This window comes from Caloenas nicobarica, chromosome 25, assembly GCF_036013445.1.
Source record: "Caloenas nicobarica isolate bCalNic1 chromosome 25, bCalNic1.hap1, whole genome shotgun sequence".
NCBI lineage: Eukaryota > Metazoa > Chordata > Aves > Columbiformes > Columbidae > Caloenas > Caloenas nicobarica.
In genome coordinates this window covers 2638973-2664599 of record NC_088269.1, presented here as the reverse complement: position 1 = coordinate 2664599, position 25627 = coordinate 2638973, and the positions used below count along the sequence as shown (strand labels likewise).

Genomic DNA, 25627 nt, shown 5'->3' with positions numbered 1-25627 from the left:
CTTTTGAAGGGACATGGTCCCACAATGGGGACTGTCCCCAAGCACCCATGGCAGGGGCGAGGCGGGACAGACGTCCTGGAGCCACCACCCAGACCTGTGGGGACACGGGGGGCAGACGGGGAAACTGAGGCACAAGGTGCCCGGGCTGCCTCGCGCTTTGCGGGGTCCCCAGATGTGCTTGGGACAGGGCCATCAAGGCACAGGAATAAGGACCAAGAGCTGTAGGGTCCCACAGAAGGGACATAAGGGTCTTGGTGTCCCCCCAGGCCCTGGAAGGAGGGGACACAATGTTCCTGGTGTCCCCCAGGCCCTGGAAGGAGGGGACACAACGTTCCTCATGTTCCCCAGGCCCTGGAAGGAGGGGACATAATGTTCCTGGTGTCCCCCAGGCCCTGGAGGGAGGGGACTTCAAGCTGTCACTCCACAGGGCAGGACAGGGACACGGTGTCACCCCGGCACGACCAGCCCACTCGCACCTCCAACAACGTCCCCAGTTGGTAGCTCTGCCCTGGTTGTCCCCTCCGGGAAAGCCCCCGCTGGGTTTGTCCCCTGGGTCCCCTGCCCGTGCACTTGTCACCGTCCCCACCGCACGCCCTGAGCGCTGGGGACCTGCTGCTGCCTCGCGTCCCAGCCCGGTTCCTTTGGTTTGCCGCCAAACATGAGGTCACCGAGGCAAAAGGTTGCCATATATGACATGCTGGAGAAAAAATTAAAAAAATAAAAACTTATTAACCCTAAACCCAGCAGAGAGTGGGGAAAATTTAAAAAAAAAAAAAAAAAATCAAAAAGGAGTTGAATGGAAGGAGCAGCCTGGGAGAGCACGGCCGTGCCGGGGGGCTGCACGGCACCACGACCCTGTCACTCCCTGGGGTGGGGGGTCGGTGCCCAAAGCCACAGAGACACCCCCGAACCCCAGGCAGGTGCAAACCACGGGGTATCGACCGCACACCCCGCTCCGCAGCACCAAATCGCATCACCTCCCCATCCCCGAGGACAGACGGGTCGGCTCTGAGCTCCCCGTCCCCACCAGCCCCACAAACCACCCCGACCCCCGTCACCACATCCCCCCGGGACGGGAAACCTCAGCGCGGGCAGTTTGAAGCGGGGCCGGCGGCGTAAAGCCCTAAAAAGGCAAGATTCGGTCACCGCAGCCAATCCAGCCGCCGGCGCTGGGGATGCTGGCAGGAACGCCAAGCATCCCCCGGCACGGGCTGCGCCGGGGAGGGGGAAAACCCCCGCTTTGCCGTGGGATTTCCAAATTTCCAACCCCCCGGCGCTCCGGCCGGCCCTCGGCAGCTCCGTATAAGGGGAACGTTCGGGCTTTAAACCTCTCGGGCGGCTGCCGGGGACGGACGAAGCGGCGCTGAGATTTGGGTCGGTTCCCATCCCCACGGCAGAGATAACATCGCTCCCAGCTCGCAGGAAATCCCCCCAAAACACGCGACCCGCGTCGCCGCAGAAAATAAACCATTCCTGGCGAAGTGCGGTTTGGCTCTTACCAAATTCAACTCCCCCCGTTGCGAGGGATTTTAAGAAATAAGTCGTGTCTGGGTAGACGGGGTGGGTCAGTGGGACGTAAACCAGGATATCGGCGTTCATCCCGATACGCAGAACTCATGACTCAGTGGATTTTAAAGTGAAAAAATGTGATTAAAAAGCTGCCAGCTCGGAGAGCAGGGCTGGGCGCGAGGCAGCAGCTGGGCGCTGACGTGAGAATCCCAGCCCTCGTGTACGGCCGTGCTCCGAGCGATTCCAAAAATTCCCCATGAGGGTTTATCGGTCACTGGGACAAGCTCTGAGCGGAGTAGGGATTTGCCACCAGCTCCTCACCCCGGCTGGTTCTCTCTGCTCCACGCTGGGGTCAGCTCAGAGCCGAGACTTTCAGGGATGAGGAGTTGAGATAAATGTATTGGTACTCACTAAAAATTTGAAGGATTTGCTGCTTTGCAAGAGGTGAAGCGTGAAGAGCAGACTGCTCTCTTCTGTGCAGAGCTGTGGGACGAACACCCCCACACCGAGGCTGCAAAATGCTCCCCTGAGCATGGTTTAAATAAATCAGGGCTGAAAATTAAACCCCACAGATGCCCTGAGGTCCCCTCGCTTCCCTCTGACTGCCGGGGGCAGTCTGTTTCCAAAAATCGGCTGCAAAATCGATGACAGCCGCAGTTTGTAACGCAGGAGCCAAGGAGGCGGCTGCTGCAAATAAACATGACCCCTAAATAAAGCGATTCCCTCCCCTCTTTCAGCCACGGCGGATCCCTCCGACCCACGGTGTTCACTCAAAGAACACAAGTGACAGAAGAAACAGAGATCACACAAGCCGTCTGTGTTCAACTGTACACCAGAGAATTCTGTACGTGCACGGACGCGACATAAAGAACACGTATGTACGCGTGCCAGGCGGGAAGGCGACTCCAGCCTTATTCCCCGCCACGTTCGGATCGTCAGAGCATCCCGACGAGGATGCGGAGATGCTGTGGGTCGCGTTTTGAGGCCGGACGCCTTCCACTTTTCTGCTTCTTCCCTCCCAATGCCAGCGGACGCAAGGGCAAAGGAAGGAAAATCACACTCGGCTTTGGCAAGGACAGACTTCACACTGCTTGGAGAAGCTCAGCAGCAATTGGGTGCGGTGAACTTTGGGGATAAAAGCAGCGAAAGCTGCTGGAGTCACGTCTCAGAGAGGCGATGGCCTCGCAGAGCCTTCGTACAACAGTCAAGAGACCGAGAGCCTCCTCCGTGGTAACACCAGGAACAAGGCAAAGCGAATTTCCCATCCAGGAAAAGGAATAAAGGAACCAGACGCCCCTCACAGCTGCCGGAATGGAGCCGCTTGTGCAAAGTGTGTCCCCTGAAACACCAAAATTGGGGTTCCCAAAGGAAACTGGGCTCTTTCTTACCTCACCAGGCAAAGACCCAAGTACCAGCGAGCAGCACTTGCTCCGGCTCAGCGGAGATAAGCTCTTGCATGAGAGGGGTTAGGAAGGTTTAATCTTAAACTACAGGAAAGATTTATCTGCTCCAGCAGCTGCGCCAAGCCCAGAGCAACCCAGAGAGGCAAAACAAAGCAAAAATTTGGGCAAGTCTCACTTCAGAAAGCACTTAAAGAGGTTTCTGCACCTCGTGGTTGCAGCAAATCATGGGGAACCCTCCTTGAGGAGCTGTTCGAGCCATAGATTAGAGTAGTAAACAATTGCTTCAGTGTTAGCCTTTGGATTTCCAGTTAGCTTTTCCCCACACCTTGAACCTCAGCACCGCTCCGCCAGCCCCACACCGGGCACTGAGGTTCCACGGGCTCCCGCTGAGCTCAGGGCACCGATTTCACCGCGATTATTGGAGGAGGAAGGGGAAGGATCACTACACGGTAGAAATCATCTGCTACAGGAGGAAAAAAACCACATTTCCCTAGGCCTAGAAGGAAGGGAGATGGATTTCTGTAAACGGTTAAGGCAGGAGGCCTATCGGAGATCCATCAGGACCACGTCTCTCTCGACTACCGACACGTGATTGCAGGTCTGGAAGAGAAAAAAAGGGACAGGGGGTTATTGGGATGTTCCCACAGCCCAGGTGAGTCTCTTTGGCCTCCCGATACAACCTTCACAAAACAGCCCTCTCCGTGTGCCACAGAGACTGTAAAAGAGCACAAATACAAATCTCTCTCTCAAATAAAAGCCTTGTCGCTGCCTTGACCTGTTTCTGCAGAGAACTGATCGGTAACACAGGCCAACAAGTCAAAAAGCTTTTGCATTTCAACTCTAGGAGGACACCAGCCCCTGCCAGCCCATCCCGCTGGTCCTGAGTCGCAGCCCAGCACCTCGACACTGATATAAATTCGAGTGAAGTGTCCAATACACCGACTCGCGGTGCTACAGCCCTCGTGGGGTGACTTACGGTGAAGAGAGGAGGGTCTTTGGGGTGCGGGTGGAATCCTTTCTGCCTGCAGGAAGAGATCTCCTCCAGGCCGTGCTCCGTCAGCTTGAAAAATCCCGTCCTGGAGCAAAGAAACACAAGCTGAGTGTAGCTTCTCTGCAAGGAGAAGCAGCTCCTTCTGTGTCGTGAGGAGCAGGTCTGAGCCTGTTCAACTCGAACGGGAGCACGGACACACGCTCTGGGATGCTCCGTGGCCCGAGGTGGCTGCACATCCATCTCCTGTCATGGGTGGGCAACGATATGACCCCCAAATCAGCTCAGAAAAGCTGTAAAATCAATCACACCTGCTCTTCCAGTAAAACTTTTACTGTGTGATTTGACATTTTATTACCACAGCAGGAATTTGATGGCGAAAAGGTTGTAAACAGCCCTTCTGAAGAGGCGACACCTCCTGCCCAACCCCACCACTGCCCTGGGCAGCCTGTTCCAATGCCCGACAGCCCTTTGGGGAAGAAATTGTTCTCCAGATCCAACCTCGACCTCCCCTGGCACAACTTGAGGCCATTTCCTCTGGTCCTGGCGCTTGTTCCTTGGGAGCAGAGCCCAACCCCTCCTGGCTCCAACCTTTGTTTGGGCAGCACAGGGGGAGGGAAAAGCATCCCCCACCCCACAGCCGCACTTACTCCTGGTATTTCGGAGAACACACGATAGCGATGGACTCTGGCAACATCATCTGGTAGGAGCAGTGCGTGTGCAGGTCGACGCTGGAGAGGAAAGCTGTCTGCGTGGGGTGAGTCTGCAACACAGGGAACGGAAAAGAGAAGAAATTACAGCAGAGTTGGGGAACAAATCCAAAGGGACCGCGCCTGCCAAGAGAAGGTTTTAATAGGGAAGAGACACGGATGGATGGCACAGAGGACATGCAGGCATACTGAAAATCATACAATCATAGAATCGTTTTGGTTGGAAAAGCCCTCAGGCTCATCGAGTCCAACCATAACCCACCCCCGGCACTGCCCCATGTCCTGAGAACCTCATGTCCGTCTGTCCAACCCCTCCAGGGATGGTGACTCCAGCACTGCCCTGGGCAGCCTGTTCCAATGCCCCACAGCCCTTTGGGGAAGAAATTGTTCCCCAGATCCAACCTCAACCTCCCCTGGCGCAACTTGAGGCCAGTTCCTCTCGTCCTGTTCCAGGTCCCTCAGCCGCTCCCATCACACTTGTGCTCCAGCCCCTTCCCCGGCTCCGTTCCCTTCTCTCAACTCACTCCAGCACCTCAAGGCCTTTCTTGGCGTGAGGGGCCCAGAACTGTCCCCAGGATTCGAGGTTTTTCCTCCCCATTCCCAGCACAGGACGGTCACTGCCCTGGGCCCGCTGGCCACACCAGTGCTGGTACCAGCCAGGATGCTGGTGGCCTCTTGGCCACCTGGGCACACGCTGGCTCGTGTTCAGCCGCTGTCACCAACACCCCCAGCTCCTTTTCCAGCCGCTCTTCCCCAGCCTGCAGCGTTCGTGGGGTTGTTGTGGCCCAAGTGCAGGACCCGGCACCAGGCAGGGAACATCCCGCCAAGGCACCTCAAGATGTCACATTCCACAAGAATGCCAAGGGTTCTACAATCACGGACAACTACCACCTTACCCAGCTCCGGCCGACAGCTGGATTTCACAGCCTAACTCTTGCTGAAAGGGTCTTTCCCCTTCCACTTCTTAGATTTTTGCTGCCAAGACCAGCAGAAAGTTCAAAAGGAGCCTTGAGGGTCTCTGAATGCCGCAGGTTCCGCCACCGAAGAGTTAACACCAAAAGCAGACACTCTGCACGTATCAGGCACACGCAGCAGGCATTTATTTGTCGAAGCCTGCGAGGCAGCTGCTGCTTTCGAGAGATTACTCAGCAGCACCAAACGTTTTGCTTGGCAACGATCCGACTGCCAAAGGCTCCGCGGGGACAGGCAGCGCTGCAGCCAGCGCAGGAATCTGGAACGGGCACATCCGTGGCAGAGCAGCACACAGCTGTGTGTGAACACAGCGCTGCACGGGGACACGCGACGGGACGGGCTGGGAGCCGACAGCGGGAGCTGGGGATGCCCCGACGGTGCCTCTGGGGTCAGATTTAGCTGGATGAAACACGAGCTTCAGGGCCAATATCCCACTTTAGAATCATGGAATTGTTTTGGTTGGAAAAGACCCTCAAGGTTAAATCCAATCGTTCCCCCACCCCTGGCACTGCCCTCTGTCCCTGAGAACCTCATGTCCGTCTGTCCAACCCCTCCAGGGATGGTGACTCCACCACTGCCCTGGGCAGCCTGTTCCAATGCCCCACAGCCCTTTGGGGAAGAAATTGTTCCCCAGATCCAACCTCAACCTCCCCTGGCGCAACTTGAGGCCGTTTCCTCTGGTCCTGGCGCTTGTTCCTGGGGAGCAGAGCCCGACCCCCCCTGGCTCCAAGCTCCTTTCAGGCAGGTCAGAGATCAGAAGGTCTCCCCTCAGCTCCTGTTCTCCAGCTGAACCCCCAGCTCCCTCAGCCGCTCCCATCACACTTGTGCTCCGGCCCCTTCCCCAGCTCCACCCTCAGACACATGGTGTGAACTGTGGGGTTGTCCTGTGCAGGGACAGGAGTTCGTCTCAATGATACTTATGGGCCTCTTCCAACTCAGGACATTCTATGATTCTATGGTTCCCTTCTCTCAACTCACTCCAGCACCTCAAGGGCTTTCATGAGGTGATCCCGCCACCCCTCTGGCCGCTATTTTGTGTTTTGAGGTGATTCTGGTGCCCCTGGTGCCGCCATTTTGAGCCCTGAGGTGATTTTGGTGCCGCCATTTTGAGCCCTGAGGTGATTTTGGTGCCGCCATTTTGAGCCCTGAGGTGATTTTGGTGCCGCCATTTTGAGCCCTGAGGTGATTTTGGTGCCGCCATTTTGAGCCCTGAGGTGAGGGGCCCAAGGGACCCCAGGATTTGAGGTTTGGCCTCCCCAGTGCCACAAAGCACCTGATGCTTTAGGAAACGACTCAAACTCAAACCAAGCCTGGATTTCTGAGACTGCAGAAATCCATCCGTGCCATCCCCTCCAGTAAATTCTCCTCTGCCAGCCCTGCTCCACGCACCCCTTTCCCTCCTGGTAATACAAAGCCAGGCTGGAAATAAAACAGAAACAAGACACTCACATGGATCCAGCCGAGCGTCACCAGGCCGTGCTGGTCCTGGATCATGAAGAGCTCCTCCTCGTTCTCCGTGTTGCAATAATCGGGGCCTCCGTGCTGCTTGGGGATGATGACGTGGGTTATCGTGAACTCATTCCTCATCTGCAAGGCAGCACGGGGAAGCCGTTACCCACCGGAATCACTGATGCAAAGGTAATTTCCTAAGCTTTGGGAACGCGATACATCCTTATTCATCACTCAGGGGCCCAGCCAGGGGAACGGCAGCTCTGGAAATAAGCCTGCAGATGCATCTACCATCCATTTCCAGGTCACAGAAATGGTAACTGCAGGTTATTGACAAAGAATTTGCAGGATTTTCCAAGTCTGAGCATGACCCACAGCTTTCTATTTCATTTTCCCTGCTGTGCAGAGCACCCACAAGAGCTCCGAGAAGTCCCGGACAGCACCGAAGTCAATCTCTCTGCTCACTAGGAGATGATGCCTCATAATTAAATAATAACCAAGCTTCTGGCAGCAGCTGCAGTCCAGAAACTTGCTACATCAAACAGCTGCATTTCAAAGCAGACTTTTTCAAACAAAGCAGCCCCAAGTGACGCAAACTCTTTGGGGGACAACTAGCTGTCTCCGGTCGGTGTTTGCGCAGCTTTGTCTTGCTGAGGGTCCTCGTTCACAGCTGGGACACCTCAGTCCTGCTGGTACCAAAGGGACAAGTCACCGGAGCTGCCTGTCACCGGCAACACCGGAATGTTTGTAACTAGCTGAGGGAAAAACAGAGGAGAGGAAGCTGAAGACTTGCCTCTCAGTGTGAGGAAATCCTAACGTAAAAGAGAGGAAAAAGAGAGGCAGATCATCCCTAACGCTCATGTGAAACCCTGGTCATCAGCGAAACCGCACTACAGGCTTCTGCAGCAAAAATCGGGGTCTTCCAGCCATTTTCAAAGCTCTCACATCTTGAAAGAAAGGCCACTGTGCCTCTTCCAGGGTCTTAATTAGGATTACGACCTTACCAGCTTGCCGCAGAGGATCCCGCACGTCTCCACACCCCGGACTGTGTTGGCATCAGCCAGCTGGAGGAACTTCTGGCAGAGCTCCCTGGGGACGATGACCTGGCGAAGGACATCCATACTCGCATCTGTGGGGAGAACGGGAGAGCAGTGAGCAAGGACAGCCAGCGACTCTGGAGAAAAGGTCCCTCGGGTCAGTGTCTGAAGGGACTAGACTGAAAAAATCCAGCCTGGAAACATTAACTGCTCTAATGTCTGCCATGACAGCCACAGATAAATGAAGTCACTGGGACACTTCATAAAGGACAGGCAGGGAAAGAGAGACGTAGAGAGAAAGAGACCTTAGCAGTGTGTCCAAAAAATAGTATTTTGTTAACAAAAATGAAACCACACACACTTACAAAATGTCGTTTAAAGTAAGATGTGTCACCAGTCAAGAACCAGATATTTGGAAACGGCTGAATCGGTACTTTGCAGCTATATTTGGCAAAAGAGGAGAATTTGGTCAGGAGGAGGATTTGGTCAGCCCAGCCAGGAACTAAACCCCAATCTCCAGCATGTATTTGGACCGAGAAAAGCCAAAATAGGCTGTAGCCTCTAGATTAGAAAGGAGACTGGGCTGGAGAAGCCAGAAGGGGATGATTCCCAAGAGGAAAAGTTCCCCCCAGCCCTGCAAACCTTTCCTGGACAACAGGGAGAACACCCAGTGACTTGGAAGGCCAAACCCCCCGAAGGGATGGAGCCACGACCAGATATTTCCAAGCACTTCCCAGACAAATTGGCTCCTTGGCCATGTTAGGCTCAGCTCAAGCGAGGCAGAAGGGAGTACTGAGAGGTACTAACTGTTTTCTGTGCTCCCCAAAGCACCAGGTTTCAAAGATCTGTCCACGATGGGAGGTTTGGATGAGATGGTCCCCGTTGACGGACTCGCAGGGTGAACTGAAGAGACGGGAACCTTTGGGATTAAACCAGTCGGGGGTTTTTCCACGCCAGGGATGAGGGGTCCATCCAGAGACTCAGGGCTTGGCTCTGGCTTTCCAAACTCCTGCACTATTCTTAGACGTTCCTTCTCCAGCTCCTGCCGTCGAATCATCTCCTCGAAGGCATTAAACTGCTCTTGCTCTGCCTGCTGCTGCTTCATCAGCGCTACCCGATTTCTCTCCTCTTCCAGCTGCTGCTGCAAAGCCAAGTTGCGTGCGAATTCCTCTTCTTCCTCCTTCTGCAAGGAGAGATATGTCAAAGGAGAGCAGCAGACAGGGGAACACCAACCCGAGTCAAAATCCACACATCTATCAGGACAGTCAGCTAGACCAGGGCAGTAAAACTGCTGCCTTACCTCCCTCTTCCACAGAAATATAATTCTGGGTTGATTTCCCTCTATCCTGTCTCTAAAATCTCACTCGTCCGCAGCAAAACTGACTGCAGAGTTTTGTGCTTTGCCCACAGAACCCCGGATCCTTGCCCACGCTGTTGCCAGCTACCTGTTGAGCTTCTGGATCTTAAAACCTAAACCTCACATTGCGAAAAAGGGGAAAAAAAAATAATAGTCTCTAGCTGAGACTGAGTCCAGGATGCACAAGGAAAAGAGATGCAAGGATGCCTATGACAGATTCACCTACATAATATAATGGCAGGTGAGACAGGATCACAGAATCACAGAATCATTTTGGTTTGAAAAGATGCTCAAGATCATCGAGTCCAACCATAACCCACCCCCGGCACTGCCCCATGTCCTGAGAACCTCATCTCCGTCTGTCCAACCCCTCCAGGGATGGTGACTCCAGCACTGCCCTGGGCAGCCTGTTCCAATGCCCAGTTCCCTTCCCCTTTGGGGAAGAAATTGTTCCCCAGATCCAACCTCAACCTCCCCTGGCGCAATTTGAGGCCGGTTCCTCTCGTCCTGTTCCAGGTCCCTCAGCCGCTCCCATCACACTTGTGCTCCAGCCCCTTCCTCGGCTCCAGTCCCTTCTCTCAACTCGCTCCAGCACCTCAAGGCCTTTCTTGGCGTGAGGGGCCCAGAACTGTCCCCAGGATTCGAGGTTTGGCCTCCCCAGTGCCCAGCACAGGGACGGTCACTGCCCTGGGCCTGCTGGCCACACCAGTGCTGGTACCAGCCAGGATGCTGGTGGTCTTTTTGGCCATGTGAGAGGGACAGCCCTGTGCTGCAGGTGATAAGGCTGGACCCTGCAAGCTGGGGCTCCCCAGATTTCACATTTCCGAGCACCCCGGGAGCCCTGGAGACCTTCCCTCTTCCAAACCCTTTGTGGTCGAGGGGCTCCTGGGCAGCAAAGGCCTCCAGTCTCCTCTCACTCACCTTCTGCTCCTTGTACTTAGCATAGTCCTTGGCGTACCTCTTTAACAGCTCCTCCTTGAGCTCTTCAGCTCTGGGGAAGGCTACTTCTTTCAGTTTCTGGAGGGAGAAGACACAGTTGTAAGAGACTGACAGCCCCAAGGCAAGAAAAACAAGACCCAAAGAGATGCAAGAATCAACACACACGTAGCAAGCAGAGATTATAAACCAGCCACTTGTTCATGAGGAGCCCCCGGCAAATCCCTCGAGGGCCACCACACTGAGCACCCAGCCACGTGGTTTTAAAAATCAGGGGGTTTAAGAGAGAAGAAAGGAGACCCCAGTGCTCAGCAGAAAGGAAATTGGACAATCATGGCCAGCCCAGCGCAAGTACAATGGGGCAAGAAGAACCCAAACCATCGGTCCCAAGCCAAAGCTTGTTTGTGTGGATCGCTCATCCCAGAGCCATGAAAACCCACAGCCGATGACCGCACGACATTTCCAACAGTGGCCGTTGAAGACTCAGCGATGTCACCACTTACTTTCATCGTCTCCCTCTTTTCAGGTAGGACAGCAGTTTTGTAATCACGGTGCTGCGGCAGCTTCTCGATGAAGAGCCTGGAAGCACAGGAGAGAAACTGCATTTCTGAATCATGGCAGGAAGGGAGAAGCACAAAGCAGTAAGTGGCATTTTAGGGCGAGGGATAAGTTCCCTCCAGTACTGTCCCCTCGCTCTGCCACCTCCCTGGGCCCTGCACTCCCCACAATCAGGACAGTCGTCTGCCTTTCTGCGAGAAATCCTCCATCATATGACTTCTGAGCTCTTCCCAGCACACGACATCTCGTTCAGTCCCAGAGGAGCACCTTGCACAGGAGATTTTTCTTCCACCTGGGCTTTGGAGATGATCCTCAGGGATAAATCCATTTGTTTTGAACAGAAACATTAATAAGCCGGTCTAAGACACCAAGGATGCTGGCAGCAATTCAGGAAGGTCCTCAGGCACCTGCCTCCACCTCTGCGAGCATCCAAGGGGATTACAGGGGAGCTCAAGGACTCGGCTGACTCAGTGCTCACCGTCCTTCTGCACAGGGGAACAAACACTTTGTGCAAGAGATGAGAAAATTAACTCAGACCTTGGGAAGAGGAAACTTGCAGGTGAGCTAAAAACAAGTTCACGACATCCTCAGCTGTTGCGTCAGGAGCCTTTTGGCTCCGGGGCCCCATCACCCCAGAAGGTCAGGGCAATATTTCAGGCAGGATTAATTCTGCACGGGCTTTGGGGAGGGAAATCAAGACTGAGCACAACATCAACCCGCTCCCAGCATGACTACAAAGAGGTTAATCTTTGGCTTCTTTCTAAACGGGATAACTGGTCCCTCCTTCCAGGGAGCTCTGCAGGACACAGCGGTGAAGGTGCAGGGCAAAAGCACCCACAAGCGCTAGAAGAAGGAAAAAAGCCCCCCAAACACAGGGCAATTCACTCTCCAGCTTCTTGCAGGCACAACGAGAAGGGTCGTGAGGGCTCAACTGTGCCCCAGGGAGCAGCACAAACAAACCAAGCAGGAAAAACTCAGGGGAAACGGAGTGAGAATGCTCGTCACGCTGAGAAGCCTCTGCGTGTGCGGTAAATAAACCCAGCTGCTTCAAAACCTCAGGCCTCTGGGAAAAGGAAGGATTTTTGGCAATGCCAAATGCTCCTGGTTGTCACGGAGAGCGTGAGGATGGTCTTGCCGGAGACCTTGGGACCAGCGTAACTGCGGCACAGCCTGGAGCCGCGGAGGAGCCGTCGCTCCATCTGAAACGCCCGGCGAGGTCCCCGCTGGCGGTTGTGAAGTAGGTCACTGTGTCGAGGAGCCAAAACAAGGCTGCGATCATTGCCAACAGCTCGCAGATTAAAATGGAAGGGATTAATTAAGAAGGATTAAGAGCAGATGCTGGCCTGGAGAGGATGGAAAAACCAGCAGAGACAGCTGGTTTTCCACAAGTCAGGAAGGGGGAAAAAAGGTGGGCAGCAGGATGAGAAAGCTGAAAACTCTGAAGCAAGGCCAGGCAGCGGCAGGGTGGGGAACGAGGCAGAGGATGGAGGTAGAGGAAGGGCAGAAATGTTCGAGTTTCCTATCGCCAGCCCAGCTGAGGTTTGGCAAGACCAAACCCTGCGGCTCCCACCGCCAGGAGTTTCTGGGCTCATTCAAACCTCCGCCTGCTCCCCCGTCCACTCTGAGCAGCAGCTGTTTGGCACCGAGCAGCCCCATCATGGGCTATTTTTAAGCGCCGCTCCGGCACGCGTGCCAAGTCGGCGTCGCTGGAGTCCCTTGCAACACCCCACACAAAACCCCGGAGCCGATCCCGGTGGCTCGCAGCCCCGCAGGCAAACCAGGAGCCTAAACGCCACAGAAAAGTCACGTCTTTCTTTCTCTCCTTCCTTCTTTCTTTCTTTCTTTCTCCTTCTCTTTTGTTTCTCACCCTCCTTTCTCTCTCTCCTCCTTTCTCTCTCTCCTCCTTTCTCTCTCTCTCCTCCTTTCTCTCTCTCTCCTCCTTTCTCTCTCTCTCCTCCTTTCTCTCTCTCTCCTCCTTTCTCTCTCTCTCCTCCTTTCTCTCTCTCCTCCTTTCTCTCCTCCTTTCTTTCTTTCTCTCCTTCCTCTCTCTCCTCCTTTCTTTCTTTCTCTCCTTCCTCTCTCTCCTCCTTTCTTTCTTTCTCTCCTTCCTCTCTCTCCTCCTTTCTTTCCTTCTCTCCTTTCTCTCTCTCCTTCTTTCTTTCCTTCTCTCCTTTCTCTCTCTCCTCCTTTCTTTCCTTCTCTCCTTTCTCTCTCTCCTTCTTTCTTTCCTTCTCTCCTTTCTCTCTCTCCTCCTTTCTTTCCTTCTCTCCTTTCTCTCTCTCCTTCCTTCTCTCCTTTCTCTCTCTCCTTCCTTCTCTCCTTTCTCTCTCTCCTTCCTTCTCTCCTTTCTCTCTCTCCTTCCTTCTTTCTCTCTCTCCTTCCTTCTTTCTCTCTCTCCTTCTTCTCTCTCCTTCCTTCTTTCTCTCCTTCCTTCTTTCTCTCTCTCCTTCTTCTCTCTCCTTCCTTCTTTCTCTCTCTCCTTCTTCTCTCTCCTTCTTTCTTTCTTTCTTTCCTTTCTCTCTCCTTCTCTTTTGTTTCTCTCCCTCATTCTTTCTCTCTTTCTTTCCTTGTCTCCTTCTTTCTTATTGGGCTCTAGCAAAATCAAACCTACCGCGCCTGATAGCGATTCAAGAAAAACATCCACTGGGATCACGACAGAAGCAGCTGTTCAGGAAGACAAGTGAGCAGCTGTCTTCCCAGGTGATAAGACACACGCGTTAAAAGTCCAGCCTGGTTATTTTTAGAGACAGCCCTGCTGCCCCCTTGCCCCCCATGAGGTCTGGGGTGACAAACTTCATTTTCGCACGGAAAAGAGAGGAGCTGTGCAGCCGAACAACCTGCACGGGATCGAGGGGGCCGAGCAGGGAACCGGCTGCCTCGCTGGGGATGACTCGAGATCAGCCTGTGCCTGGACAAGCCTGTCCCAAAAACGACGGCTCTCCAAATCAGGCGCCACGACACAGACCTCATCACGTAATTCAGGCCTTGGGGAGCACTGCGTAGGGAAATAAAGAGAAATGCAGCTTCCTAAAGCCACACAGAGCACACCTCGCTCCCAGGGACGATGTGCTTGCTCCCAAAATAGTTACAAGTGTCTCACGCCCTTCTCGGGGCTGGAGACCCCCCCAAATGTGGGAAGCACCTACACTCTGTGAAAGAACCGCACACAGATGGCGGCCGGAACACCGGGGGAAGAATTCCCGTCCTGTTTCTAGAAAAGGCAATTACCGCGAGAGGCTCCAATTAACAGTGCCCCGCTCTTGCCTTCTGGATCACCCTCATGGGGAAGGACGTCTAGAAAACACTTTGTCAAACCAACTGCTTGAGCTACAGCTTCGTATCTTCATTTAAAGAAATGAGATGGTGACATTAAATTCATATTTTTGGCCAATGCAGGGCAGAAGCTCATATTCATGAGCACTGGAGGAATGACACCACCGAGGGAAGGTTTTTTCAGCTTCCTGGCAGCCCAGGTAACGTAAATGCCACAAGCATTTGAAAGCTGCTGGGAGAGAAAACACACCAGCGCCCATCAGTGCTGTAATGAAACGGCGAAGGTGCTTTTAGTTCATTTGTTTAGATAAAGATTTTGTCCTTCAGCCACGGCTACGTAACCAGCCTGGAAACCTTCCCGAGGGTTTTACACTCCCCAGCTCCCCGTGCAGCCTCCCAGGGCACTCGCTGCGATGCCCATAAAAGCTCAGGAAGTGCGAGGGGGGAAGAAAAGCTAATCAGAGAAAAATGCGTTGGATTTAAGGGGTAGGAACCCTGCACATGGGGAGAAAATGCCCGCAGAGATGCCAACCACATTCCGGAGAAGCGGGTAGCATGGGCAAACCAGAGACCATATCACAGTGGCACTGGGTGAAAGGGAGGGACGGGCTTTTGGCCAAAAAACCGATGGAAACGGGACCCTCCGCACCTCTGGGATATTTTCTGAGGGTCAGAGTTTTCAGCCCTTTAAATGCCGTCCGGCACAGCTCCACGGAGAGGCACGCGTCCGCTCCGCTCGTACTCTAGGCCGGCTCAGACACAATCCAGATGTGCCGGCACGTCACCGCGTTAGCACGGCGTACGCTGCGGCTCACCAGGCGCGCCAGCGGGGTTTCGGACCCAAGATGGCTCATTTCTGGCCAGCCGAGGAGATGATGGCGAGAATACGCAGCTCTCTGCTTGTCTACATGGAATTTAGACCCTAAAGCTGGAGATCCGGCAGCTGAAACACCAAACAGGGTCTTGCCTGGGTTTACGTATGATTCCAGTTGATTGGAATCAGGTTCTTTAGACCCAGAACTCTTCCCCATGAGGGGCTTGAGTCTATATATGTGTGGTTGGGAGAGGATTAAATTATTTCTGAGATATAAAGCTCAATCTACAACCGGTCCCCACACCTGAAGGAGGAACTTGCTGCCTGCTGTAAAAGCTGTAGTAACTTGAGCGTAAAGCCGGTTTCTCCTCCAAAAAACCCATTTATTAGAGAAACTACCAACTGGCTGAGATCCTTTCCAAAGATATCCAACACCGACATCCTCGACCCCGGATCCCTGCCGATCCGTGCGACGTCATGGCCAACCCAGTGACAATCGAGGCTGATGTGGCCGCTCTGCGGTGACAAAACACCAGGAAGCTTTGACATAGATGGTGCCAAAACCTCCCTTGTGCTGACAGGAGTCTCCATGAGCAGAGGGACAGAGAGATACAAGATCAAGCCTGGTTTCCAGGGCAACTTTTAAAATTTCCTCTAAAGAAGTGAGCGGCGTTTGTGAGTTTGTGCCTCACACCTTTATGACACCTCCTGCTCAGCGTAACCAGCTTTATCGTCACCTCTGCAGGGACTAAAACTCAAAAGGAGCAGAGCCCTGGCCAGAACCCAGTTCTTCCAGCTCAGCGAGGCGTTTAGACACGCTCAAAACCCGCAACCCCAAACCCACAACCCCTTGTGTCGACACGAGTCGCTCGCGAACGAAGCGGGGCCGCTCTTACGTGATATATTTGTTGTACAGAATAAAGGCCCGCTCGATGTTGCCTTCCTCCGAGTACACGGTGGCCATGCGGAGGATTTCCACGCCGGAGCGGTAGTAGCGGCGCGGAGGGACGTCCTCATTCACTTCCACGGCGCTTCCCATTTGGATGAGCCGTCGCACTCGCTCCTCCGGCAAGAGGCTGGCGGGGTCGGGCATCGCCACGCACATCAAAGCTGCCGCAGGGCCAACGAACTCTGCGCTGGGAGGAAAAGTCAAGCGCATCAAAACCAGGTAAATCACCAGTTTCCTCAGGTCTTCCCTGGGTAGAAATCACCCCCCACTCAGCAGAAAAGCGATTAATACACAGGCCAAATGAGGTCCTGAGGGAGGAATTTGGGAGAAGCCCAGTGCTTTTTGGGTGCAGCACTTGAATATTCACCTTTACGACATAAAAAGCAGCCACGAATTCAACATTGGCCCTTGGTAATTGATTTGACCCATCCAAATCCCACCAAAAGCAGTGCTTTGTTCCCAATTGTCTCTCCACACACTAAAATTAGCACTGGGCAGTAGTTTGGGGGGAAACGGCCAACATGTTTTATTAAAAGTCAGACAGAAACGGGTTTGCACAGGGTTTCAACACTGCAGCGATCACCGTTTTGCTTACACAGCAGTGAGATGAGGACGGAGCTGACGGTTGTTCCAGCCGCTGCTGCTCAGCAGTTCCATCCTTACCCAACAAACCCCATCCCAAATTGCTCTCGCCCGGGCACAGCCACCATCCACCCGTCAACCCAGGAATGCACCTCAACCTGATCAGGGCCACCCGCCTGGCTCTGACAAACCCCTTCTCCGATCAATTCAAAGCACCGAGACTTGTTTGAGGGGCAGTGAGCCCAGAAACCCTCCACAACGCTCTTCCCCCTAGGCCAAAAAGCAGTTTTTGCCCTGGAAAAGCCACCCTGGAACAGCGTTAAGGGTTAAACTCTCTACGAAATCCCAGCGCTGGATCCAGAGCACCTCACAAGTGCCGCAACTGCCACATGCGCAACGTCACGATTTGCTGCGGCTCCTTCCTAAACGGGGGAAAGGTCCCAGAGCTGAGCTGATCTAAGCACCGCCTGAGCATCCCGAGCGGCGCAGGAGTTGCCCTTCTGGGGTTACCTCGGAGGAGAAGCCCCTTTTTAAGGCAGGCAGGCCCGCGGTTCTCAGCTCGCAGCCTGGAGGGGCCTCTTGCCTTAAATAAGGGCTGTGGGATTTGAGCTGAGCAAAGTGCTCACTCACGAGATGCCACAGCCACAGCTCGGGGGGTTCAGCTTCTCCTGGGGGGGTGGGTTTGGTTGCTTCCTCAAGCCAGAGCTCTCAGTCACTTAACCCCCCCCCGCCAAGTTCCACAGCCCTTCACCCCCAGAAGAGAACAGACACTGTAACCCCCCCGTACCCCCACCCCACAGCTCTCCTCTAATTCCCGCAGCGCCCCACAAGATAAAGAACCTGTCCAAACCACCCCCCCACCCCGAGCTGCAGACCCCAAACTACTGACCCCCCGCAGGCATTGCCCTCCAAAAGAGAGAAAATACCCCCCGCACACCCCCAAACCAGAGCCTCCCAGAGCTCCCCCAACCAAGGGAGAGCAGAGGACCCCCCGCGAAGAGCCTCCCCCGTCCTCCTCTAAAAAAACACCCAGAGGATCCCCCAACCAAAGCCCCCACAGGCTCCCAGCCCCAAAGCGGATCCCCCTCCCAAAAAGAGGGGACACCCACAGCCAGGGCCCCCTGAGCGGAGCCTCCATACGAGACAACCCCCCCCAACCGAGGCCCGGCCCCCCTGAGAGAAAAGGACCCCCCGATGGGCGCTCCCCCAGCCCCGCTGTCCGGGCCCGGCCCTGACCTGTCGCCGCCACCCGCCGCCTCCCCTCAGCACTTCCGGGTTGTTGCCGAAACGCCGCCGGCACCTCCCCACCTCGCTCCCAGCAGCCAATCAGCAACCGAGGCAGCATCCGGGCACGCCGCGACCACCTCCCTCTTCCGCCCGGCCGAGCGGTCGCTTCCTTTCCCTTAGCGCAACGCCGGCGTCATGACGTCATGGAGTGGGCCCGAACCTTAAAGGGGCCGCTCCCGTCCCACCCCGGAAATGCCCGTTCTGACCCCAAAACACTCCGCTCGCGAAAGCCAAAGCGCGGATCCCGTAGAGCCCGTCAGGCCCATCCATGGGGCAAGCACCGCTGCAGGTTCAGGCACCGCCAAAATTTACTTCAGCAAAAGGAGGGTGAGAAGAAAACAACCAAAATCATCTCGTTTCAGGCCAAATCCTATTTCTTATTATGTATTTTGGAAATGAAGGACAAGCCCTTTTTGTCAAAGGCTAAAAAGAAGCTCCTGAGAATTTTTTTTAGGATTATTCCAGCGCTGTTTGTGTCCACGTTCATTCTCCGTGTCCCCCAAGGAGCGGAGCTGCGACTCCGCTACGACATCAAGTTAAAAAATTTCTGTGAGATTTGTAAAAGAGGCAGAGAAAACAAAAACAAACAAACAAAAAAAGAAATAATTAAAGAAAATAGAGCTGTGTTAGGATGAAGAACCCTGCATTTGCAGTTCCTGGTCGCTGGTGGTGACAGCAAAGCCCGTTGCGTTGCTCCTCGGGGAGAAGATGCAGCCTGGGACGGGCTTTTGTCACCTACAACGTCCCCTACGCCGTCACAACAGGTTTCCTGTACCGGCGCCGGCGTTTTCTGGCTGTTTGCGTTTCCTGGGGCGGTTGGAGATGGGGGAAGCACAGTTCATCGCGCCACTCGTTAGCGGGTAACGACACCTGACAGTTCCTCGTCACCAAACCACACGGTCGCTGCCTCGGCTCTGTCACCCTGTGCTCCGTCACCAGCTCCCGGTGTTGCGCCTCGACGCCTCGTCTGTGGTGGTTCTTGGTGCTGCTGGAGTTTCTGGAGGAAAATTCACAAGTCAGCACCGGGAAAAGTCACAGCCCCGTTCAGTCTCTGCATGCAGAGCCCGAAAGTGCTGGTTGCGAATCCCTGCAGCCCCCCTGGGTGCACCCAGGCGCTTCTGCTTCATCCTGAATGATGCGACACCCAGGAATAACGCCCAGGAATAACACCCATGAATAACGCCAAGCCAGCGTTCCTATTTCTTATAACCACAGAAGTTTGCAGCAGGAAACACTGAGCTGCCTCACTTTGTTGCAGAATAAGTTTAATGAAACTAACTTTTAAATCATTTTCTATTCCAGCACGTCTATCATGAGCCTGTGACCTGGTTGCTGGGTGATTGAGGCCGTCAAGCCAAGTACCAGGAGATAAAGAGGAAACCAACAGCAGAAGCTGCAAAGCATCACGATAAAAACCATTTTAAAAGCTGCCTGGAGGACAGAGGAAGATAACCCAACAAGAAACAAAGAGCCCCAAGACCCAGAGTTACTGTTGGACTAAAAGGCATGTGAAAAGTGGGTGCACAGATTGTGAGGGTTTAAAAACCCAAAATTCTTTTGTCTTGGTGTCCCTCCCCTTGAGAAGCACCCAGTCTAGACCATTTCTTTGCTGCACCTTTCCTTTTTTTGTTGTTTTTGTCTTTTTCATTGTTTTTATAAGCATGGATGTCTGGACTATGCTACAGGACAACCAGGGTCAAGAACATTTAACAACCTCACACCCAATTCCAAGTCCTCTCGTCCCTTGGACAACTTGGGAACATTCCAGCCCCGCTGGGAACTGACATGAACACTGTCACTTGTGTTATTCCACATGTACAGGCACAAGTGTGTGACTCAGAGGCAAAGAGCTTTGCGGCTGTAGACACCAGGAACACTCCAAGGCTGCTGAAGTTTCAGGGAGGGTTTTTTTTCCCCCACCGTAGACGAAGTTTTTTCCCCCCACTGCAGACTCTCATGTGAATTGCAGCTTCTAAAAATCCAAGTTTAACTTTCTTAAAAATGAGAAAGCAGCGCTCTGTTCCATCCGCTTGGCTCTGCGGCATGCACAGGGGTGAGAAGCAAACACCCACCTGGGCACCGCTAAGGGGGATCGATCCAAACGATGCGGATGATGTTTGGCCATCTGCTTTCTAGTGTTTGCTGTAGTAGCGGCGGCTGTTTCTTCGAAGGGGCTTGAGCTCAAATTCTTTAGTCCACAGCTCCTTAAAAAGAATTCTGTGTGTCCACAAACCGTTCACTGAGTGATCACAACAGCTCGTTTACACGTAAGAGATGGGAACGGAGCTGGGGAAGGGGCTGGAGCACAAGCGTGACAGGAGCAGCTGAGGGAACTGGAATAGGACGAGAAGAAATGGCCTCAAGTTGCGCCAGGGGAGGTCGAGGTTGGAAATTTGGGATAATTTCTTCTCCAAAGGGCTGTCGGGCATTGGAACAGGCTGCCCAGGGCAGTGGTGGAGTCACCATCCCTGGAGGGGTTGAACAGACGGAGATGAGGTTCTCAGGGACATGGGGCAGTGCCAGGGGTGGGGGAACGGGTGGACTCGATGAGCTTGAGGGGCTTTTCCAACCAAAATGATTCTTATTCTATAAAACCCCCACCCCTCTGCATCACTCCTCCCCCCAAAAAAGGAGGGCAGCAGCTCTGTGGAGATCTTTAAACCAAACTGCCACCTTCCTCCTCACCCACTGGCCCATTCTACCTCCCTGCCCAGCAGCTCAGCAGGTTTAACATCTGTTCCTCGACAGCCGCTCTCCCTGGGCCCGTGCGCTCGTTTATGCACACAAAAAGACTTACTTTTTTTCCGATCTTTTCTGAAGATCTTGGATATAGTTGGTTCTCTCTATAGGATGCCCCCGAGACCTGTTGAACACTGAAGAGAGACAGGTCTGAGTTAAAGCAAGTCATCTTTGGGGCAGCAGAGCACTTAAACCCTTCAAGAAAGATTTTAACCTCTTAAATCAATACCTCCAAACTCAGGACACGTGTTCACTCAACCCTGGTCAGCTCTATAGTGAATAAACTTTATTCCCTCTTTCCGATCACCTTAAAGAAGCCCAAACCCCTCCCCCACTTCCCGTCCTACACAAGAGGAAAACACACACCTAACAGTAAAATAAATTTACCTCCCTGGAGTTGGCCCAAACCCTTTGGCCACCTAAAACCACAAGCCCACAATAAACATTTTGCCTCTGAACAAGAAGAACATAGGCGTACATACACTCTATGGCAGTATCAGCCTCCATGCCTTCAACATCAATCAGGTACCTGAACAGATCAGCAAGAAAGCTCTAATTACACAAGTAACTATGGAAATACTGACGGGTTAGCAAGGATGCAAAAAGAATTAATAACTGGGAAGACTTTAGAGCTTCTCTTTACAAGCCAGAATGGAATATCAGCGTTTGGTCTGCTGGAATTCGGGATAAAAAAATGCCACTAACAACAATCTTCTCAAAGCCGAAAAGCTTTAAATCCTCCCAAGCCTGGGATCACACACATCACTTGACTCTTGCTCTACTGGTGCAACAGAATTTCCTCCCGGAGCAACAAGAAGCTGCTGATGCCACCAGGTAACTCAGTTTGATTAAGGACAACTCACCTACAGACCAGGTAGCCGGTTCTGTTTAATCCATGTGTGCAATGAACTCCGATGAGTTTATCTGTAACACACAATAACCAGGTGATAAAGTGTTTTTCCCCAAATCCCAACCAGAACAAGCCCATTTGCATTCACCCTGCAACAGTGACACCAGCACAAATCAATAGAAATGCCCACACAACAACGTCACTATACTTATGTCTAATTAGCACCAGTGATTCAGCTCATTAGCTTGTTTAATTCTGTGAGCTCATCTGCATTGTACGCGGCTCACTGCAGGGAAGAGGGATTTAATAAAAGCTCCACAAAAACATATTGCACATTTCCCAAGCTACCAACAAGCAATCGGTATTTACAGCCAGTCTAGAGAGGGAGGCTCAAATCAAACTCAAAGTTCAACTCACTGCCAAATTATCCAATAATTATCAATTATTCCTCTACCACAATAAACCGATCTTATTGCCTTGACATTTGCACACCAAGAGAAGGAAAAGAAATTCATCGTGTTCAGTAAAACATCACTGGCCCCCAAATATGCAGTGTCCTTCCCCAAAACAGCGACGTCAGGGAAACTCACACTTACCGTTGTCTTGGTTGTCTCTCAAAAACTTGTTCACAACGCATTTGAATTGAAAAATGGTGTGTTTGTTTGGTATTTCATGTCCCATCGTCAAGATCTTGGAGTAGCAGAGTGTGGCTGGCAGCTCCTGTCAGAAAGAAAGTCAATAATTTGCAGAAAAAGCACAAGGATTCTTATCAAATAGAGAACCTTAAGCCAGAAATCGAGTTTTTCAACTAAGCCCAAAAGAGCAGCGACACAGTTTTGGGTAAGAAAACTACTGTCTTACTCCAAATATCGCATTTTTATTTCTTGTGCCTCTGCTTTTTCCCCCCAGGAAAGCAGAGCACAGAATACCCTTCCCAGCGAGTCTCCAAATGTTTGATACAACAAGCCAAAGCTGGTTGGAATCAGCTCTTCACTCCAGAGAACCTACAAAAAGCAGCTTCAGGGGATCCCAAAACTTGTGGTGGTTGGTACAAAGAGAATTTGCATGACGAGGGTTGAAGATCAAGGACAAAACCTCCATCCTGATGGGCCTGTGATGCTTCAACTCATCCCCCGCCACAGGATTTGAGAGACTTACAATCTTTAAAGTTATTCTCTCACAAGAAACATCTTCAAATTATTATCAACAGTATCAGGGCTTACACAGAGCTTCACCTCCCCAACGGTGAGACCCAGACTGACCTCTGGCCCGTAGTAGCGAGTTGTGTACGTCAGGTCGATGATCAGACCCAGTTCTTCTTTCTGCTCTTTGATTTTCTTAATGAGGTCACGAGGTGAAAATCTCTCCTCTGGATGAAGGTTCCGATCAAAGCTCTGAGGGCAAATAAAGTTTTAAGAGCAGAGATTAAACTCAGTTGTATTGTGACTGGTGGGAAGAGGTCTGGGCTGCAGAACCTCCCAACGACCATGGCATCATTTTGGTTGGAAAAGACCTTCAAGTTCTTTGAGTCCAACCGTTCCCACACCCCCGGCACTGCCCCATGTCCCTGAGAACCTCATCTCCATGTCTGTTCAACCCCTCCAGGGATGGTGATTCCACCACTGCCCTGGGCAGCCTGTTCCAATGCCCCGATAGCCCTTTGGAGAAGAAATTATCCCGAGATCCAACCTCAACCTCCCCGGGCGCAACTTGAGGCCATTTCCTCTGGTCCTGGCGCTTGTTCCTGGGGAGCAGAGCCCGACCCCCCCTGGCTCCAAGCTCCTTTCAGGCAGGTCAGAGATCAGAAGGTCTCCCCTCAGCTCCTGTTCTCCAGCTGAACCCCCAGGTCCCTCAGCCGCTCCCATCACACTTGTGCTCCAGCCCCTTCCCCAGCTCCGTTCCCTTCTCTCAGCTTGCTCCAGCACCTCAAGGTGTCTCTTGGTGTGAGGGGCCCAAAACCAAACACATCCCACCAAAGAGAAAGACGCAGGCAAGGAGCAAAGGCGGATGAAGACGCACACACAGGTTACACCGAGCCAAAGCAGGACACGCTCAGGCCCTCACTGCTCTAGGACTGTTCAGCTGAGCGTTTCCAGCACTGACCGATGACTTCAGACTGGGGCGGAGCACTGCGGCCTGACAAACGTGCCCAGAAACAGAAGGTTTTGTTCGGTGAAAGGTAGAAAACAGGCTTTCAGCTCAAATGGAGGTGAACAAACAACACTGCTCCCTGTCATGAGCTGCGCGAGCCCCCCAGACGTGACTTACAGTGTTAAAAGAATTAAAGGTAACTCAAACCCCTGTGGGGTGGGATTCTCCCCCAGCACAGAGCAGCGGGGACCTCCAGGCACAGCCGGGTGGGCAACTCGTGCACCAGCAGCATCACATCGACCCCACGCGGCTTCTGCTCCCCAACCTCAGCTCTGGCACCAGCTTCATTGGGCTGTGTGGAGACACGGCAGTTTGGGGGGGGCTGCCCATCGTATCCCCTGCCCTGATAGAGCTCCTTGTATCTGGGGGGCCTGGGCGGTGCTGCCAGCTCCAAAAAACCTGCCAGCGATGCCCAGAAGCTGCTTCTGGTGAATGCCACCACGATGCCGTCACACACCGGCTGCTCTGTGCTCCTCCCTCTCTCAGCTTATAACCCAATTACTAAAAGCAAACAACAAAACAACCCGCTGACACACTGTCGCGTTTTTTTTTCCCAAGGAATTCGCTCACTGATTCTCTGCAAAGCAACACTTCCCCGCAGCCGCTTTCCACTCCAACCAGCCCATGGCACCGGCGGGCACTTACCCTCTTCAGCGGGACCTTGAAGGCGATGAAGCGGGTGCCCGGGATCCTCCTGCCCAGCGGGATGTAGTCGGTCCACCTAAAACCGCGCAGCATGGAGCTGTTAAACCACCGAACCGGGGGTCGGGCCCCGCGCTGCCCCCCGGCCCGGGGACCCATCACAACCCCCAGCCCCGGGAATCCTCATCGCCCCGGGAATCCTCACCTCCCCCCCCGCCAACGCCGTGAGGCCCCCCGGGTTTTAAACCGGGCCCTGCGATACGTTAAATAGAACGGGCGAGCGGCGCCGGTGCCAGGGCCCGGGCGGGCCCCGCAGCTCCCGGCAGCAGCGGGCCGGACGCGGCCGGAGCGCCCCGGGGGAGTCCCTGGGATGCCCCGAGACCATGAAGAAGCCGCGGAGCTGCGTGAGGAGAAGCCGGGAGAGCAGCACCCACCGCTGCGGGACACGGGAGGCCCCGCCGCCCACCATGATGGCCACACCGCCGGCATCCGGCACGCCCAACGTCACTTCCACTTCCGCCGCTGCCGTTTGACGCCGCGCGGCCGCCGTCCGCGCCGGCTAAACCAGCTGAGGCCACGCCCCCATGTGGAGACCACGCCCCCATCTGTGAGACCACGCCCCCTCCGCGCTAGGCCACGCCCCCGTTCGGCAGCGCCTGGGTGTGTGGCGCCGCCTAGCGGTCAAAAATGGCTACAACAGCCCCCGCACCAGTATCGCCATCACCGCCCCAGTACCAGAACCAGCATCACCGCCCCAGTACCAGGACCAGCATCACCACCCCAGTACCGGAACCAGCATCACCGCCCCAGTACCAGAACCAGCATCACCGCCCCAGTACCAGAACCAGCATCACTACCCCAGTACCGGAACCAGCATCACCGCCCCAGTACCGGCATCACCGGCCCAGTACCGGCATCCCTGCCCCAGTATCAGAACCAGCATCACCAGCCCAGTACCGGCATCACCAGCCCAGTACCTGCATCACTACCCCGGTACCAGAACCAGCATCACCGGCCCAGTATTAGCATCACCTTCCCAGTCCCAGAACGAGCATCACTGCCCCAGTACCAGCATCACCTTCCCAGTACCAGAATCACCTTCCCAGTAGCAAGACCAGGATCACCAGCCCAGTACCTGTGTCACCAGCCCAGTACCTGTGTCACCAGCCCAGTACCAGAATCAACATCACCGTCCCAGTAGGAACATCACCTTTCCAGTACCAGAACCAGCATCACCAGCCCGGTACCTGTGCCTCTGCCCCAATATCGGAATCGCTTTCCCAGTACAAGAACCACCATCACTGGCACAGCATCACCTTCTCAGTATCACAATCACCTTCCCAGTACCAGAACCAGTATCGCTGCCCCAATACCAGAGCCAGCATCACCTTCCCAGTAACAGCATCACTTTCCCAGTATAA

At 53.8% G+C, this 25627-nt stretch overlaps 2 protein-coding genes across 4 annotated transcripts; both read right to left on the bottom strand.

Moving 5' to 3' along the window:
* Window positions 1–2313: 2313 nt before the first annotated feature.
* On the bottom strand, window positions 2314–17808 carry STAMBP (STAM binding protein). Of its 3 annotated transcripts, none has more exons than XM_065651588.1 (10): window positions 17774–17808; window positions 15903–16142; window positions 10865–10940; window positions 10347–10442; window positions 8876–9251; window positions 8036–8160; window positions 7032–7169; window positions 4551–4663; window positions 3889–3988; window positions 2314–3512 (listed from the first exon to the last, which is right to left on the bottom strand). In XM_065651588.1, exons 2-10 carry the CDS (start codon window positions 16109–16111, stop codon window positions 3456–3458), a joined length of 1290 nt encoding a protein of 429 aa, XP_065507660.1. In that variant the 5' UTR covers window positions 16112–16142; window positions 17774–17808; the 3' UTR covers window positions 2314–3455. The 3 variants fall into 3 exon arrangements, with proteins under 3 accessions (XP_065507660.1, XP_065507659.1, XP_065507658.1); XM_065651587.1 differs by having other exon boundaries at window positions 15903–16137; window positions 17774–17792; XM_065651586.1 differs by lacking the exon at window positions 17774–17808 and adding an exon at window positions 16551–17099.
* A 392-nt stretch (window positions 17809–18200) lies between these two features.
* DUSP11 (dual specificity phosphatase 11) lies at window positions 18201–24746 on the bottom strand. The gene is made up of 9 exons (XM_065651765.1): window positions 24641–24746; window positions 24210–24285; window positions 22676–22807; window positions 22010–22133; window positions 21427–21487; window positions 21046–21092; window positions 20622–20697; window positions 19897–20028; window positions 18201–18821 (listed from the first exon to the last, which is right to left on the bottom strand). Exons 1-9 carry the CDS (start codon window positions 24673–24675, stop codon window positions 18572–18574), a joined length of 933 nt encoding a protein of 310 aa, XP_065507837.1. The 5' UTR covers window positions 24676–24746; the 3' UTR covers window positions 18201–18571.
* Window positions 24747–25627: the final 881 nt, after the last annotated feature.